The following is an 18,706-nucleotide window of genomic DNA, read 5'->3' as shown; positions in this document are numbered from 1 at the left end:
CATGATTGGTTGATGGTAGGTGAGGGCGGTACATCTTGTATAAACACACTCACGTCCTTGACAACAGCACTGCTCTGCAAAGCGCAAGAAGTACGATATGAATGCCCTGACTTCTGCTGAGGCCATATCACCTTATATGCTGCAATGCCAATGCAGACGTCGGATTTACCATGCTCCCAGATGCACAATCCACTTCTCTCTCCAGAATGCGCTCTCTCCTGCCAATTTGTGCACATTCATTGTTTTATAACTTAATTGTGTGAATTGTTTGTTTTGATTGTTAGCGTATATTAATTCCCTAATACATGCATACATACAGTGCATTCGGAAAGTATTCAGACCGCTTGACTTTGTCCGGGCTCTGGCTGGCCCACTCAAGGACATTCAGTCACGAAGCCACTCCTGCGTTGTCTTGGCTGTGTGCTTACGGTCGTTGTCCTGTTGGAAGGTGAACCTTCGCCCCAGTCTGAGATCCTGAGCATTCTGGAGAAGGTTTACATCAAGGATCTCCCTGTACATTGCTCCGTTCATCTTTGCCTCGACCCTGACTAGTGTCCCAGTCCCTGCCGCTGAAAAACATACCCACAGCATGATGCTGCCACCACCATGCTTCACCGAGAGATGGTGCCAGGTTTCCTCCAAATATGATGCTTGGCATTCAGGCCAAAGAGTTCAATCTTTAATCAGACTAGAGAATCTTGTTTCTCATGGTCTGAGAGTCTTCAGGTGCCTTTTGGCGAACTCCAAGCGGGCTGTCCTGTGCCTTTGCTGAGGAGTGGCTTCCGTCTGGCCCCTCCATCATAAAGGACTGATTTGGTGGAGTGCTGCAGAGACGGTTGTCCTTCAGGAAGGTTCTCCCATCTCCACAGAGGAACTCTGGAGCTCTGTCAGAGTGACCATCGGGTTCTTGGTCACTTCCCTGACCAAGGCTTTTCTCCGCCGATTGCTCAGTTTGGCTGGGCGGCCAGCTCTAGGAAGAGTCTTGGTGGTTCCAAACTTCTTCCATTTAAGAATGATGGGGGCCACTTTTATTCTTGAGAACCTTCAATGCTGCAGACATTTTTTGGTACCCTTCCCCAGATCTGTGCTTCGACACAATCCTGTCTGAGTTCTACGTACTATTCCTTTCAAATCAAATTATATTTGTCACATACACATGGTTAGCAGATGTTAATGCGAGTGTAGCGAAATGCTTGTGCTTCTAGTTCCGACAGTGCAGTAATATCTAACAATTCCCCAACAACTACCTAATACACATCTAATGGGGTTAATGAGAATATGTACGTGTAAGTATATGGATGAGCGATGGCGAAGGTGCAATAGATGGTATAAAATACAGTTTATACTGTTGAAGTTGAAAGTTTACATACACCTTAGCCAAATACATTTAAACTCAGTTTTTCACAATTCCTGACATTTAATCCAAGTAAATATTCCCTGTTTTAGGTCAGTTAGGATCAACACTTTATTTTAAGAATGTGAAATGTCAGAATAATAGTAGAGAGAATGATTTATTTCAGCTTTTATTTCTTTCATCACATTCCCAGTGGGACAGAAGTTCACACAAACTCAATTAGTATTTGGTAGCATTGCCCTTAAATTGTTTAACTTTGGTCAAACGTTTCAGATAGCCTTCCACAAGCTTACCACAATAAGTTTGGTGAATTTTGGTCCATTCCTCCTGACAGAGCTGATGTAACTGAGTCAGGTTTGTAGGCCTCCTTGCTCGCAAACACTTTCTCAGTTCTGCTCACAATTTTTCTATGGGATTTAGGTCAGGGCTTTGCGATGGCCACTCCAATACCTTGACATTGTTGTCTTTAAGCCATTTTGCCACAACTTTGGAATTATGTCCATTTAGAAGACCCATTTGCGACCAAACTTTAACTTCCTGATTGATGTCTTGAAATGTTGCTTCAATATATCCACATAATTTTCCTGCCTCATGATGCCATCTATTTTGTGAAGTGCACCAGTCTCTCCTGCAGCAAAGCACTCCCACAACATGATGCTGCCACCCCGTGCTTCACGGTTGGGATGGTGTTCTTTTGCCTTGCAAGCCTCCCCCTTTTTCCTCCAAACATAACGATGGTCATTATGGCCAAACAGTTCTATTTTTGTTTCATCAGACCAGAGGACATTTCTACAAAAAGTACGATCTTTGTTCCCATGTGTAGTTGCAAACCGTAGTCTGGCTTTTTTATGGTGATTTTTGAGCAGTGGCTTCTTCCTTGCTGAGCGGCCTTTCAGGTTATGACGATATAGGACTCGTTTTACTGTGGATATAGATACTTTTGTACCTGTTTCCTCCAGCATCTTCACAAGGTCCTTTGCTGTTGTTCTGGGATTGATTTGCACTTTTCGCACCAAAGTACGTTCATCTCTAAGAGACTGAACGCGTCTTCTTCCTGAGCGGTATGACAGCTGCGTGGTCTCATGGTGTTTATACTTGTGTACTATTGTTTGTAAAGATGAACGTGGTACCTTCAGGCGTTTGGAAATTGCTCCCAAGGATGAACCAGACTTGTGGAGGTCTACAATATTTTTTTTCTGAGGTCCTGGCTGATTTTTTTGTTGTTGTTGTTGATTTTCCCATGATGTCAAGCAAAGAGGCACTGAGTTTGAAGGTAGGCCTTGAAATACAGTCACAGGTATACCTCCAATTGACTCAGATGTCAATTAGTCTATCAGAAGCTTCTAAAGCCATGACATTTTTTGGAATTTTCCAAGCTGTTTAAAGGCACAGTCAACTGTTTGAGTTTCTGCCTACAAGATGGAAGGAACAAGGTGGCATCGTGGTCGGATTTGCCGAAGGGAGAGCAGGGGAGGGCTTTGTATGCATCGCGGGAGTTAGAGTAGCAGTGGTCGAGGGTATTGCGCATGCGCATAGCGCAATCAATGTGCTGTAATAATTTAGGTAGAGTTGTTCTCAAATTTGCTTTGTTAAAATCCCCAGCTACAATAAATGCAGCCTCAGGATGTATGATTTCCAGTTTGTGTATAGTCCAGTGAAGTTCATTGATGACCGTCTTGGTGTCTGCTTGAGGGAGAATGTACACAGCTGTGACTATAACTGACAAGAATTCTCTTGGTAGGTTAAATGGCCGGCACTGGATTGTAAGGAATTCTAGATCGGGTGAGCAGAAGGACTTGAGTTCCTGTATGTTGTTATGATTACGATTACATGAGTCGTTAATCATAAAGAATACACCCCCGCCCTTCCTTTTCCCAGTGAGGTGTTTATTACTTTCGGCGTGATGGATGGAGAAGCCAGGTGGCTGATCCGATTCCGACAACATATCCCGAGAGAGCCATGTTTCCGTGAAAAAGAGAATGTTACAATCTCTGATGTCTCTCTGGAAGGCAACTCTTGCTCGAAATTCGTCTACCTTGTTGTCAAGAGACTGGACATTGGCTAGTAGTATACTCGGGAGTGGTGTGCGATGTGCACATCTACGGAGCCTGGCCAGGTGGCCGCTTCATCTGCCCTTACTGAGGCGGCGTTGTTTTGGATCGCCTACTGGAATTATCTCCATTGTCCTGGGTGGTGGTCCGAACTGAGGATCCGCTTCGGGAAAGTTGTAATGTTTGTAATTTGTCGTTGCTCTTATATCCAATAGTTATTCCCGGCTGTATGTAATAAGACTTAAGATTTCCTGGGGTAAGAAATAATACATAAAAAAAAATAAAAAATACTGCATAGTTTCCTTAGAACTTGAAGCGAGGAGACCATCTCTGTCGGCGCCATGCAACAACCTCATGGCTTGGTTTTTGCTCTGACATGCACTGTCAACTGTGGGAGCTTATATAGACAGGAGTGTGCCTTTCCAAATCATTTCTAATTAATTGAATTTACCACAGGTGGATTCCAATCAAGATGTAGAGACATATCAAGGATGATCAATGCATACAGGATGCACCTGAGCTCAATTTCGAGTCTCATTGCAAAGGGTGTGAATACTTATCTAAAAGTATTACATATTTGTTTTATTTTTTTATTTGAAAACATTTCTTGACCTGTTTTTGCTTTATCATTATGGGGTATTGTGTGTAGATTGCCGAGGGAAATTATATATTTAATTAATTTTAAAATAAGGCTGTAACTTAACAACGTGGAACAAGTCAAGGGGTCTCAATACTTTCCGAAGGCACTGTAGGCATATAAATGTGTCCATTTTGGGATCTGATAGTATTTCTGATTGGCTTAACGCACCACCACTAATGACCTGTTGAGCGTCTCAACGTAATGTTTGCTTCACCTCAAACAGCAACCATACAAAGTCTGTTTTTACATCCATTGAGAATGACAATAGTTGCTCAATGTATTTGAAAAATATTTTCAGCTCCTTCCCTTTCGATAACCACTCAGCATGAAAGGGAAAAATGTCATGCTCTTATCCAGTGCAAATGTTATAAAATAGGCCTACCTGATTACATGTTATCAGTGCTTGTCTTGGACTGAAATAAGTTTCTGTACTCATTTTGGGTGCTGTTACTGTTTATATTTAGCTGCAGGAGTTCCACAATACTTTTGAGCTAATGTTCTATAGGAGCAACAGGAGCTCAAGCAGTAGAACATTTGAGTTGTCTGTTCTCAGCTCCGGTAAGCTCCTGCCAAAGTCAAAAACTGCATATTTTCCCTTGTGCAAATAGCCTACAGCCGTGTCTGTTCCGAGCTCACTATAGCAGGGAACTCTAAAGGGCCCAGAATATTTCATGCAAAGTTGCAAGTTCGTTAGCGCAAGCTTCGGGCCGGACCCAAGTTAATAGTTGATGCAATGTTTCAAGTTTGGCTACACATGGCCTGTCTGCAATAATGTGATTTATAGGATATATATTTTTAGCTGATTTATTTTCTACCTGCAGGCTGCAAGGATTTTATTTGTTGGCTTTATTTAGGCTATTTCTACATAGATGGCAATAGAAGTTACTTTTTAGCTTTGTAACATTTTAATTTAGATTTGGATAGAATTTTGATTAACCACATGGTAATTATTTTGAGATAGGAAGACGTTATTATAAATGAACTGAAACTTTCAAGAAAATTTGCATATGAAAACCATAACTTGCAAGCAGATAGGTAGAAATAGTAAGATAAATTGGCATTCATCATGAGAGAGGCTACATGAGGAGTAGGCAACTTTTCACCGGAAACTTCAGGAGAGTAATGGCAGAATCTGTGAAAGCCTGCTGGAGTGGGAGGAGAATAGTTGGGTCATGTTTTTTCTTCTGGTTGTCTAGATCTCTGGCTCCCTCTTGAGGCATTTGTCTTATTTCATCAAACCTTAATCTTAAACATCAGACAAGCCCAATGAATGTAGGTGATTTTATATCTGTCTATATATGGAAAAATGCATGTTTAAAAATGTCGACCAGTCAATCAAATGTATTTATAAAGCCCTTTTTACATCAGCCCATGTCATAAAGTGCTATAATCAATTTGTCGAAAGAACAGACTACTTTCAGACAAAAATCATCCCGGAGCTGAATGTAGTTTCGTAAAATGTAGTTTCCTACCCCTGGTTTAGTCTAATGACCAGCTCAGCACTCCATCACTGTGTGTGTATAAATATGTGAATGTTGGGAGGGAGATTTTCTGCACTTGAACCTTCGTTCTTCTAACATAGGTGTGCGTGCGTGCAGATGTGCATTATGCTCATTTTGGCCTTAGGTCTTGCAATGCTTTTCCAGGCATCACAATCCTGGTTTAACAGGAGATTAAGTGTATAAGAAACAGGGACCAGTTCTGTTTCAGGACTAGTGTATCATCTACAAGTGAAACCATCTAGTAGGAACCAGATGTCTGGAAAACCTGGAGGATTTTTCACCTCATGTGTTGTACTTCACTACTCAAATCAATGTATTTCCCCTCTGAACGCTGGCACCCTGACAGAAGGCATGTCTTTAATGACTAGTGGAGTGGATGGGCTGATCTAGATAATTTGGTGTTTCTGTTCCAGCCCATTATGGCCTGCTGAGTCACACACACACTTATCTAATGCCCCACTACTGTCCGTCTAACCATCCACGTCCAGCACTTCACACTGCCAAGCACTCTCCCGTTTGTGTGTGTGTGTGAGAGAAAGCAAGTGTTAAGAGGGGGAGAGAGAGGGAGAAAGAGAGAGACCACTGTAGAGGAACAAAGAGAGAGAAAGACCTGCTGTGCGTGGATGTATGTTCGTGTATGCAGTGTGTGTGTGCGTTGGCTGCAGCTCTTGTAAATCCCTAGTATAAAATAGAAGACATTGATCCCCCTCATCCGCAGTGATAAGTGACTGCTATTAGTCTTTGAACGCGTGGCAGACGCTGTAAAATGGCTGTCATATTCCATCTCCTACTGTAGCACCACTGATACTCAACACATTTACATTGCTCGTTACTCACTGAACACTTCTCGCCTCTCCACTCAAATACACCATTTGTCATGTCAGAATGTTCAATGTACAGTATGTTTAATTGGCAACAATTAAAGTGGATCTATAACAGATATGTGATAAGAGAGGGAGGGAGATGAGTTAGGTTAGTGTTTGTTGAACGTTTGACCCATAGCATTGTACCACAATGTGCTGCAGATTTGACCCTCTGTAGCAGAGCCTTGCTTACTGTGTGTGTTCTGTTTAGATCAGCTTGCTGCATCTCATCTCTTAAAGGCCAAGTGCAGTCAAAAACATGATTTTGCTGTGGTTTATATACATTTCCACACTGAGGTTAGAATAATATTGTGAAAATGATAATGCCCTTTTAGTGTAAGAGCTGTTTGAAAAGACCTGAAATTTCAGCTTGTTTTGGTGGGGTTGAATTTTGGCCTGGTGATATCACCAGGTGGTAAATTAGTTTAATAGACCAATAAGAAACCGGTTCAAAACTCACCAATAACAGCTAGTTTTCTGCCTTCCCCTCCCCACTCAGACCACTCCCAGACAGTCCTAGCAAAATTCTTGCTTGAGAAATTGCTCTTGGCTAGGGAGCAATTTCTTTGTTTCTTTTTGACAATTTTTTCAACAAAAACAATCCTTTACAGTCCTGGCAATTGGCCTGTATAGATAGAGCTAAATTGAAATATTTCTTCCAGAAGAAATATGAAAAGCATATGCATAAACATAGTAGCAATTGAAAGGGAACAATTTAGAGATTATGGGAAAAGTATTAGCCTAAAGTTGAGGACACAACTGTTCACCTGACACAAGACTGAATCCAAACATTACACTGTTGATTTTTATGTGCATTTTACATTTACTGTACTTTTCGCAGCATTTGTTGATAACAAAATCTAAAAATACTCTGGATACATCCAGTAACATGTTAAGACTATTCCTGGGGAATGTGGGGTAGATGCAACATTACACAAAAAAATGGACTGGGTCATTCAGGTGCGTGTTCCGCTGCAAATTGTCTTCACAATAGACAGTCTCATTCTGTTCTGAACAACCCAGGGTATGACACCATGTCATCTTGTAACTACATCAGACATGGTGATCATCAACATTGACACTGTGTATATGACATTAGTTTTATGATATGGAAATGTGGCGTTCTTGTATGATATCAAAGTGGTATTTATTACACTCAATGTCTAATCTCTCTATAATAGAGTCGTCTTAATTTACAGCATTTTCCTCACTCAGACGAGACATCTTTTTCAAAAGTTGCCCAATTAGCGGAAGGGATAGGGGCAAGTTGTTGTCGCGTGCAGTTCTCAAGTTCAGAACGGCTGTCAGTCATACAGCGCTGTGAAGCTCAGTCTGAGCTCTGTCATTTATAGCATGTTACTGTACAGCCACTGCGTTACCATTTAGGCGCTTATCAGTGCCCAAATCTGCTATTTTCAACCCATATACAGATATGAGTGTGAAGGGCTACTTGTTATCCAGAAATTATATTTTGAGATAAAAATGGCTGAATTGTACCTTTTTAAACGCCTCTCTGTTGTCTCTTAGAGCGAGATCTCAGTGAGTCAGACTTAGTCACTGGGTATGGGAGAATGAGGGAAGGTGAGAGAGTGAGCGGGAGGGTGAATGAGTGAAAGAGACATAGTGAGTGGCAGAGGAGGAGAGCGATGGATACAGGCACTGACTTGTTTTTGTGCTGTTGTCTGAAACATCTCCCAGCTGATCCAAATGAGAGAATAGAACACAGCATTGTATTTCTGTCACATAGCTGGTCTGTCAAAGAACTGTGGCAGTACAGGCTCCAAAGAATGAATGCTGGCTGGTTTGTACTTTTGCTCACTCTGTATTCCACTGGATGGGAATGCCCTGATTCGAGTAGATGGTGTCCTACTTGTTGCTGTATCCTCCTATCCTTCGCTCCACTTCTCCTTCTCTCTCCTCTCCCCCCCCTCTATTTGATAAATAAACAAATGAATCCCTACTCCATCTTATTTTATGCAGCATCCTGAAATGAAAGGTGAAACATAAATAGATAACCTCTGTCTCTGTCTCTCTCTCTGGCGCCCCCCTCAGCACCTCCATATGACGGTCCAGGCCTTGCAGGATGAACTGAGGATACAGAGAGACCTGAACCAGTTGCTTCAGCAGGACCCTGCCAGCCAAGGTCATGACCTGGCCCTGACCTCTGAACCCACGGAGGAGAACTACCGTCGGCTGCACGGGGACCACGAGCGTCAGGTCAAGGAGCTGTTCCTGCTCAGAAAGACCCTGGAGGAGATGGAGCTGAGGATAGACACCCAGAAACAGACCCTGGGCGCCCGGGACGAGTCCATCAAGAAACTACTGGAGATGCTGCAAAGCAAAGGTGGGTTACCATGCCCCACACGCTGTGGCCGTATTAGTAATGCTTTTATATTAACACATCTTCTAAATGACCATATTATTGTATTATATTCCAGGGCCGTCGGCTAAGGCGTCAGAGGAAGACCAGGAGAGAACCAGGAGACTGGCTGATGCTGAGATGCACAGACACCATCTAGAGTCCCTACTGGACCAGAGAGACAGGGAGACAACTGCTCTACGAGAGGTGAGGAACTCAGCGAGGGAGGGAGGTAACAAATTGAGCTTAAGTTGGGTCACACCACAAACTATTAGGGATTGAGTGGTGTGTAGTAGACAACGTGTGGAGCGTAACGACCTTGTTCTCTTTAGGAGCTGCACCGTCGATACGAGGGAACCCCAGAGTCCACAAAAACCAAGGCTCTACAGACTGTCATCGACATGAAGGTACCCATCTGTGTGTGTGTGTGTCTGTAAGTGCATGTGTGAGTGAGTGTATTATAGGGCTGACCCCATTTGGTCGATTGGTTGGTAGATAGACTGCTGGTCGACGGAGATTTCTTCAGTCGAACAGTCGCCCCCCCCACCCCCAAAAGAAATCATGGTGTACAAGAAACCTGTATGATTTGCGCCTAAGTGGAGGTTGTGGGGATGGGACAGTCCATCACTCTTAAGACATGTGCTACTGAAATTGCATATGCTTAGGCCTATATTATGTAACAACAATGGTGCAACACTAATAAAAAATATGATTATTTTATAACAAATGCGCTTTCTCCCGTGTTGGATAGCAGTCGCTGTCCACAGTACTGAAACACGCTGTTGAATTGGCACCTTTTCCTAAACCATGTTGCTATGTGCATAATAGCAAAGTTAACCAGCTTTTTGGTGTTGAGAACAATGCGGCAGAAGCAGCAGCAGAATGACAAGACGAGAAAACAGCCCTTGCTTTAATTGTCTAAAATTAGGGGGGAAAATGTATTCCATCCATTTTGAGAATAAGGCTGTAACGTAACAAAATGTGGAAAAAGTCAAGGGGTCTGAATACTTTCCAAATGCACTGTATATCTACAAAAATAAGACAGATCCTGCTTCTGTTGCCTGTTTGAGTGTTTGTTTAATAGCCTACTGATTCCGTCAGCACCAAGCCTCACGCAACCACAACATGTCGGATAAACAATTTCACAAATTCGTCTGTTTTTAATCTTTGCTATGCTGTAATAAAGGCTTTATACTTTTTTTCATTAGAACAGCCTCTCTGGTATTACTTATGTATTTAGTGTTTACACTCCCAAATTGTCAGGGAAATAATATTTATAAAAATAATAGCCCTCCTTTTTCTTGATTTCGTTGTTGTTGTTATTATTATTATTATCATTACAATTAGGGATGCACCGATATTACATTTTTGCCCGATACCGATATCCGATATTTTCCTTGCCCCCAAAAATTATAGTGATAACCGATATTTAAAATTTTTGTGGCCTTTTAAACATTCTAGGACAGTGAAATGGTTATCACACACACATGGACGCAGCGGTCTAAGGCACTGCATCTCAGTGCAAGATGCGTCACTACAGTCTCTGGTTCGAATCCAGCCTGTATCACATCCAGCAGTGATTGGGAGTCCCATAGGGTGGCGCACAATTGGCCTAGCTTCGTCCGTGTTTGGTCGGGGTAGGCCGTCATTGTAAATAAGAATTTGTTCTTAACTGACTTGCCTAGTTAAATAAAGGTTACACACCAAACTAACCAAAAAGTTATTTTGTTGGCATTTACCTATGTCCCCATTACCAGTAAAGCCTAATCAAAACCTATTTCTTTCACTTACTTGCTGTGCTGTTTCGTTGTTCAATTGTTCAGTCGTTTCATTCTCAACCAGGATTTCATCATACATGTCAAGCAGTGAAGTTTCAGCTCTGTCTGTCCGTAGTCTCGCGTCCTCGGTGCGCACTGTCACTGTGTCCGTTTCTATCTTGTCCAGCTGTGTCTAACATTTCACATAAACCCTGTTTCTTGTCTGCATTGAAGTAGAGGTCCTTGTACCTAGCATCGAGCATGGTGGCGACACAGTAGAGGCTCAGAGAGAACGCCACCGAATCGCTTGTTCACAGTCTTGAGTACTTTTGTAAGTTTTAACCCCACGGTTGTGTCGACAGTTTTGTTGAGCAGGCGTTTCAATGCCATGACAGGGTATCACGTCTGCTGCAGACACAGTTGATTAGCTTATTTCTCGAGTCAGTTGTTTGAATGGAGCTAAGAGTTTGTTCATGTTTCAAACGCCATTGAAATGGCAGCAGCGGTATGAGAACCAGCACATTCTTGAGCATGCAATACGGCTTTCCTCAGTGTGAAATCCTCGTCGACCCACTGTGCTGTCAGACTCAGCATGCTCATGGGGCTGACATCGCTGGTCCAAATGTCAGTCGTGAAGCTAATATCAGTGACACCCATAGCAAGTACTCAAGGATGTGTTTCAACAATACTGTGTAACTTGGTAGTGTGTACCGGGGCTCGACCAGTCAGCGGAAGCCAACATCATCCACGACAGAGAACGGTTGATTGTCAAGGGCAATGAATTCCATTATCTTGGTGTCAAATGGATTTCTCCTTTGAGTTGTCTCGGTGAATTTTCTTATTCTTTCGAATGACTGCTGGACTTGAACTTGTTTAGTTGTTGGAAGTGTGTGCTTAGAATTTTTCTGCTTTTCTGTGTAGTGCTGTTGTTTTTGTGGCGTCATTACGTCATCTACCTACGTTTTATATAGCTATGCACGTCAGCTTTGACATCGGTTTCGCACACTGACGTTAAATTAGACATCGGGCCGATGTTGGCTTTTTTAGCTAATATCGGCCGATTTAATATGCTCACCGATATATCGTGCATCCCTAATTACAATAATAAGTAATGTCATTATCATTGGTAGACTTAGTATAGCAGCCTTGTATAACCACCATCGAGTTGTAGGCCTAAGAGCTCTTCCTGTTTAGTCTTAATACCGTAACTTACTTACTTACATATTTCAATACTTATATAGGCGACTGTATCAATCAATAATGTATTAGTTGATGTCGTCACACAGCATATGAGTCATTCATGATTTTGAAATGCAATCAAGCATTTTAGTTTTAACATAAAATATCAGAGCGACCCCTGATTAGCGTAAAAAATAAATAAACCGTTGCATTTCGGAAATTGCATTCACGAATGAATGAGTCTATTTTTCATCTTTGCTGTAAAAAAGGCTTAACAAAAAAACGTTGGTATGCTTATAATTGATTTAGTGTTGACATTGTTCCAAACGGTCAGAAAAATGTATATTGTAATCTAACAGCACCTGTTTGGCACAAATAATATGCACGCAGCGCTTGCTCCTCACCTTCCCCAGTATTTTCCACAACTGACTTCCCCTTTACCTCCTGAGCAACCAGTAAACATTCCCCGTTTTGAGTTTATTTCTCATGTCCTCTGCATCCATTTTGCTGTTACGGTGTTAAAAGTTTGTTATGACTAATGTATTGATGTGATTATGATATGCTATAGGACAGACCCTATTGGTCACTTGCATGCGATGCATACCTGTCTCATGTAAAGCGAGCAAGGGTTGAGGGAATGGGGAACATTTTTCCTAAACAAATTAGGGATCAGAAATGGCAGTAATTATGGGTGGTGCTAGTCACACAGTCACTCGCTGTCATTTTAACACAACACAGCAAGTCTGAATCCGGCACAATCAAATCAATTGCAGTCAGACTCCCTCTAGTCATTTGTGTGTCTTAATTATTTCATAAAACAGTGTTCTTCAAGTATCAGACAAGCTCAATGCATGTAGTTGATTTGATTAAAACACATAGGATGTGTCTATCTATGGAAAAATACCCATTTTAAAATTTAGACCAATCGATTGGTCGAAAGAACAACGACGAAAGAACGACTTGGTCGACCAAGATTTTTGTTTTTGTCGGACAGCCCTATTGCATTAACCCCTTCTCTGTCTGATGTGTGTCAGGATGCTAAGATCAACTCTCTGGAGCGAGGTCTGAGGGACATGGAGGAGGAGGTGATTATGTTGAAGTCCAATGGCCTGCTGAGCTGTGAGGAGAGACAAGAGGAGATGAAACAGATGGAAGTCTACCGCAGCCACACCAAGTTTATGAAGAACAAGGTGTGAGGTCACTTCCCCTCAGTTTCCATTGATCCGAATTCCATTTCTATCAGTTTATATTGGTCAGGCTTCAAGTCCCCTTGGTTCTGAGAGGTTAGAGGTCGGTTCAGTTCCTTCCAATCAGCTCAATATCAATCTGTTCTGTAGTTGTACATGTTCTCTTCATATCCCAACCCTCCTTCCTCTGCTCATCACCATCTACCTCTCCTCTACATCCTTCTTTTGCTCTTGTTGTCCTCTTCCTCCACCTCTCCCTTCTTTCTCCTCTTCTCCTCCCTCTCTCTCGCTCTCTTTCACTGTCTCAGATGGACCAGGTGAAGCAGGACTTGTCCAGGAAGGACACAGAGCTGCTGGGTTTGCAGACCAAGCTGGAGACTTTGACCAACCAGTTCTCTGATAGCAAACAGCACATCGAGGTCCTCAAGGAGTCGTTGACCGCTAAAGAACAACGAGCTGCCATCCTACAGACAGAGGTACACACACATTTCAGAACGAGCAATATAAGTATATAGACACTCACTGGCCAGTTTAAGTAAACCACCACGTTCACGAAAATTGATTGCCCCTACAGACAGTGATTCATGTGGCCATGTGTGGCTATATAAAGCAGGCATACGGGCATTGAGGCATTGTTACTGTTTGATTGAACAGGCAAAACAAGTGACCTAAAGCGACTTTGAGCGTGGTATGATCCTCTGTGCCAGACATGCCGGATCCAGTATCTTAGAAACGGCCACCCTCAACTGCTTGTTGATGAGAGGTGGAAGGAGAATGGTAAGAATCATGCAAGTTAACAAACAGACAAATAACGCCACAGTACAAAAGTGATGTGCAGAACGGCATCTCGGAACCCACAACTCGTCAGTCTTTGTCACGGATGGACTATTGCAGCAGACGACCACACCGGTTTCCACTCCTATCACTGAAAAACAAGAAGAAGCGGCTCCAGTGGGCACGCAATCACCAACACTGAACAATTGAGGAGTGGAAAAACATTGCCTGGAACATGACAGTGAGTTCAGTTTACTTGAGTGGCCTGCAGACCTCAACTGAATAGATCATCTTTGGGCTGAGATGAAATCTGCAGCAACTGAGTAATGCCATTGCGTCAGCATGAACTAACATCCTTGTGGAACGTTACAACACCTTGTAGAATGCCCCAAAGAATGCAGGCTATTCTGGAGGCAACGGGGGGTCCTTCCCGATAATTGATGGGTGTACCTAATTAACTGTCTGGTGAGTGTACAGCGCACACACACAGACCCAGTATGCTGAGTAGTTCTCCTCTGCCCTCTGCTGGCCAGGTGGATGCGTTGCGTCTGCGTCTCGAGGAGAAGGAGACCACGCTGAACAAGAAGAGTAAACAGATCCAGGAGATGTCTGAGGAGAAGGGCACGCTCAACGGAGAGATCCATGACCTCAAGGACATGCTGGAGGTCAAGGAGAGCAAGGTTAACGTCCTGCAGAAGAAGGTGGGCCTCGACTATATAGCACGCTGTATAATACAATGGGATACATTACCTCATACTACGTCCTATTTAGTAGACTTGTTCTGTATGTCTTTTGTCTAGCTCGTCTAATTTTGTGTGTGTGTGTCCAGATTGAGAACCTGCAGGAGCAGCTGAGAGACAAGGAGAAGCAAATGAGCAGCCTGAAGGAGAGAGTCAAGTCTCTACAGGCAGACACCTCTAACACAGACACCGCTCTCACCACACTGGAGGAGTCCCTTGCTGAGAAGGTACACACACATGCAGACACACACACACTGACTCCAACAGAGAGACACAAGCAATGTGTGTTATTTAAAGTCATGCCGTTTCTGTCCTGGATGTTTGTAGTCCTCTCATATGGGCTCTGAATTGACGTGATGATGTTGTTCTGTGCCTCCCCTCCTATTCTCTCCCCTGTAGGAGCGTATCATCGAGCGTCTGAAGGAGCAGAGAGACAGAGACGACAGGGAGAAGACTGAGGAGATCGACAGCAACAAGAAAGAGCTGAAGGATCTGAAGGAGAAAGTCAGTCTGCTGCAGGGAGATCTGTCTGACAGAGAGGTGAACACACACACACACACACACACACACACACACTGTTGACACATTTTATTAACCCCACCCTCTCTCCAGACTAACCTGTTGGACCTGAAGGAGCATGCGTCGTCCCTGGCTTCCTCAGGGCTGAAGAAAGACTCCAAGCTGAAGACTATGGAGATCTCTCTGGAGCAGAGGAAGGAGGCGTGTCTCAAACTGGAGAACCAGCTCAAGAGGGTGAGGTATTTACCTTAGACACTGATCTAAGACCACTTTTGCTGCGTGTGCGTGTGTGTCTGACTGTGTGTCTGTTTCCAGGCCCAGAATGCGACGTTGGAGGCCAAAGCGAACACAGAGCTGTCGGAGCTCATCACCTCCCTGGAGAGGGAAGTTACCCGACACCGAGAGGATTCTGGGAAGGCTCAAGCGGAGGTAGACCGACTGCTGGAGATCCTGAGAGAGATGGAGAACGAGAAGAATGACAAGGACCGCAAGATCAATGAGCTGGAGAGGTGTGTGTGTGTGTGTGGTGTTAATCTTTCTCTGACCCTGACTGTTTGTTTGTGTCTGTGTGTCTGACTCATAGTCTCTGTAAACAGCAGTCTATCTATAGAAATGTGTATGAGCTCCTACATCGTCTAATGTAGGTGTTTTCTTCTGAAATACCACACGGTCCTACTCTTCTCCTTCCTTCTCATCTTCCAGCTCTCTGAATCTGTGTTTCTCTCTCCTGCCTTGTCTTTTCACTGGAACTCTCTGTCTCCTCTCCAGTCAGACCTCCAGGTTAGTAACATGTTTTCTACATGGCCTCTATGCACTGGCTTGACTTCCTCACACCCTTCTCCCATCCCCCCTCTCTTCTCCTCAATTGCTTTTGCTCTCCCTCCCGCTCCCCTCCTGCTCTCACTTTCACCAGTTTCTTCACCCCGCTTCACTTTCTCTCTCTCCCCCCTCTTTCTGTCTAACTCCCTCTCACTCTGTGATGCTTCAGTGTAATGTGTGTAAGCCTATGGGATTGTGTGTAACCCAGTCCTCCTGTGTCCCATGGTGCCCTGCAGACAGACCAAGGACCAGAGTAAGAAGGTGGCATCACTGAAACAAAAGGAGCATGTGGAGAAGAGTAGGAACGCCCAACTTATGGACGAAGCCAAAAAGAGAGAGGACAACATCTCAGAGAGCTCTCAACAGGTCAAGGTGAGGCGTGGTGGGGGGGGGGTGGGGTTGGGGGGGGGGGGGGGGGCTGTATCAATGCATGTGACTAATGTCAACACTCACAAAGAAAGCTTCCCTTGTTGTACTAAATGTAGTTCGACATCAATATCCTTAATTGTCTTCCTCTGTCTTCTCTCCTCCTCCTGTCCTCTTCTTTTCCTCTCCCCTCCAGGACTCTCTGCGGTTGAAGACGGAACGTATCGAGGAGTTAGAGGAGGCTCTGAGAGAGAGTGTTCAGATCACAGCGGAGAGAGAGATGGTGCTGGCACAGGAGGAGGCTGCCAGGAACCACCAGGAAAAACAGGTACGCTCACATGCAACAGAAGTACACATGCACGCACCCAAACACACACTTGCAACACAAATACACACACATGCAACACAAGTGGACACACAAACGCACACACTAAAAGAACACCTTGAGAAAGCACACATACACGTACAAAGCTACACGAACACAGATACACACACACACACACACACACACAGACGGCTTCGATCTCCTTTCATCCCTGCTTGCTACGTTTCACTCTCCCTGCTATCCCTCCTTTTCTCAGTTTTCTTATCTCTAATTTTCTCCTGTTTTATCTCTGCTACTCACTGCCTCTCAGAAGCACTCACACAAACCAATGCATGAGTCCAACAACGCCCAGTTTAAGTGGTCTAAGGTATGACATAATAATGCCCCCTCTGTTGTATTTCACCATTTGGATCAGTAGTAGCTCTTTAGACCATGTTACCATTTACCTACTATTCACTTTGAAATGACATGGCGTCAACTAAACTAGAACCTTCTGGTTAGAGCCTGACCCATGTGTTTTTTGGGGAGTCTGATTTCTAGGAGGAAAAAACGTACCGATATATTTGCAGATATACTGTTTTACATCGGGGAAATCGAAAAGGTGTGTTTCCCACACTGAATTCTCATAAAATGTCCAGTAACTATGCTTCAAATGTTAATTTCATACATTGTGTCAATGACACAACATGAGAATGGCTGCCAGTGTTCAGAAAAGCATGAGATTCACTTTTTTCATCTTATTTATTGAATATCGGTGGAGTTAACGTCCGATACCGATTTATAGAGTTAAAAGGCCAATATCGGACGATTTTATTATCGGTGTGCAGATTTTAATATTGGTGGGGCTCTACTTCTGGTACGTATTTCTAGTAATGTCAATCTGCAGCTAGTTAGTAATCGATGATAATACTAACATGTGTATTGATGGTGCTATTTAGTATTTACAATGCACCCCAGCTAATTCAATAGTTATTATTTAGCCATATTGAGTTGTACTGTTAACCATGTGACTTCTTCTAAGTAAATGAAAGTACTGCAGTGAGTAGTATATTTAGTGCTGTTTAGAGCTGTCATTGGAGCCCCTTGTTGTACATCCATCTCCTCAGTGGGGTTGGGTCCAGAAACAAACCCTGGCCCAGGGGTCGGTAAAACCACACAGCAAATTATTTATTTTTTATGAAAGAAGTTTAGTATTTGGTCAAAAAAGTTTTCAGCTAAAAATGAGAATCTGTTTACCAAGTATTCCCACTATTAAAAAATAAAAAGAGATGTGACCGTGTCTCAATGTAATCAAAGTATGAAATTAGTGTTATTTTAAAATACAATCTCTTTTTGGGCTTAGTTGTGGTCAATTTGCAGTGTACAAATATTATAATTATGTTCCAACCCCTGACCAGTCGATCCGACAAAATCCGACCTACAGCTGAATTTAGTTGCCTAGCCCTGTTCACCATATTGCTGGTCTATTACGCATCAATCCATTCAGATTTACACAAGTTCCTAGGGGCAGTGGTGGAAAAAGTACTCAATTGTCATACTTGGGTAAAAGTAAAGATCCGTTAATAGAAAATGACTCAAGTGAAAGTCATCCAGTAAAATACTACTCGAGTAAAAGTAAAAAATTATTTGGTTTTAAATATACTTAAGTATCAAAAGTACGCAGTGGTCTAAGGCATTGCATCTCAGTGCTAGAGGCGTCACTACAGACCCTGGTTCGATTCCAGGCTGTATCACAACCGGCCGTGATTAGGAGTCCCATAGGGCGGCAGACAATTGGCCCAGCGTCGTTAGGGTTTGGCCGGGGTAGGCCATCCATTGTAAATAAGAATTTGTTCTTAACTGACTTGCCTGGTTAAATAAATAAAATACATTTCTTGTTTTTTACATTAACGGATAGTCGGGGCATACTCAGAATCCATTTACAAACTAAGCATTTGTGTTTAGTGAGTACGCCAGATCAGAGGCAATAGGGATGACCAGAGATGTTCTCTTGATAAGTGTGTGAATTGGACCATTTTCCTGTCAAAATGTAACTAGTACTTTTGGGTGTCAGGGAAAATGTATGGAGTAAAAAGTACATTATTTTCTTTAGGAATGTAGTGAAGTAAAAGTTGGCAAAAATATAAAAAGTAAAGTAGAGACCCCAAAAAACTACTTAAGTAGTACTTTAAAGTATTTTTTACTTAAGTACTTTACACCACTGGCTAGGGTGTGAGGGCTAGTGTCTAAGGGTTAGGGGTTCTTTCTGGATATAGCCATGTTTTCAATAAC

The 18,706-nt window shown here is 43.1% G+C and overlaps 1 protein-coding gene across 3 annotated transcripts in view; it reads left to right on the top strand.

Annotated features, from left to right (window-relative positions):
* Positions 1-18,706, top strand: part of LOC139584577 (ELKS/Rab6-interacting/CAST family member 1-like) — a 38,358-nt gene that overhangs the window by 7,259 nt on the left and 12,393 nt on the right. For all 3 annotated transcript variants that reach the window (XR_011676786.1, XM_071416597.1, XM_071416598.1), the window contains exons 4-15: positions 8,463-8,754; positions 8,849-8,976; positions 9,102-9,176; positions 12,740-12,895; positions 13,201-13,368; positions 14,200-14,367; positions 14,496-14,633; positions 14,806-14,946; positions 15,019-15,159; positions 15,241-15,434; positions 15,981-16,116; positions 16,307-16,438. Coding sequence is in view for 2 of the 3 variants with exons in the window: in XM_071416597.1 (XP_071272698.1) it covers positions 8,463-8,754; positions 8,849-8,976; positions 9,102-9,176; positions 12,740-12,895; positions 13,201-13,368; positions 14,200-14,367; positions 14,496-14,633; positions 14,806-14,946; positions 15,019-15,159; positions 15,241-15,434; positions 15,981-16,116; positions 16,307-16,438 (1,869 nt within the window). In the remaining variant the exon portion in view is untranslated. The remainder of the gene's footprint in view (positions 1-8,462; positions 8,755-8,848; positions 8,977-9,101; positions 9,177-12,739; positions 12,896-13,200; positions 13,369-14,199; positions 14,368-14,495; positions 14,634-14,805; positions 14,947-15,018; positions 15,160-15,240; positions 15,435-15,980; positions 16,117-16,306; positions 16,439-18,706) is intronic.

Source organism: Salvelinus alpinus, chromosome 9 (genome assembly GCF_045679555.1).
Source record: "Salvelinus alpinus chromosome 9, SLU_Salpinus.1, whole genome shotgun sequence".
Lineage (NCBI taxonomy): Eukaryota > Metazoa > Chordata > Actinopteri > Salmoniformes > Salmonidae > Salvelinus > Salvelinus alpinus.
This window is presented reverse-complemented; position numbering and strand designations above follow the sequence as displayed.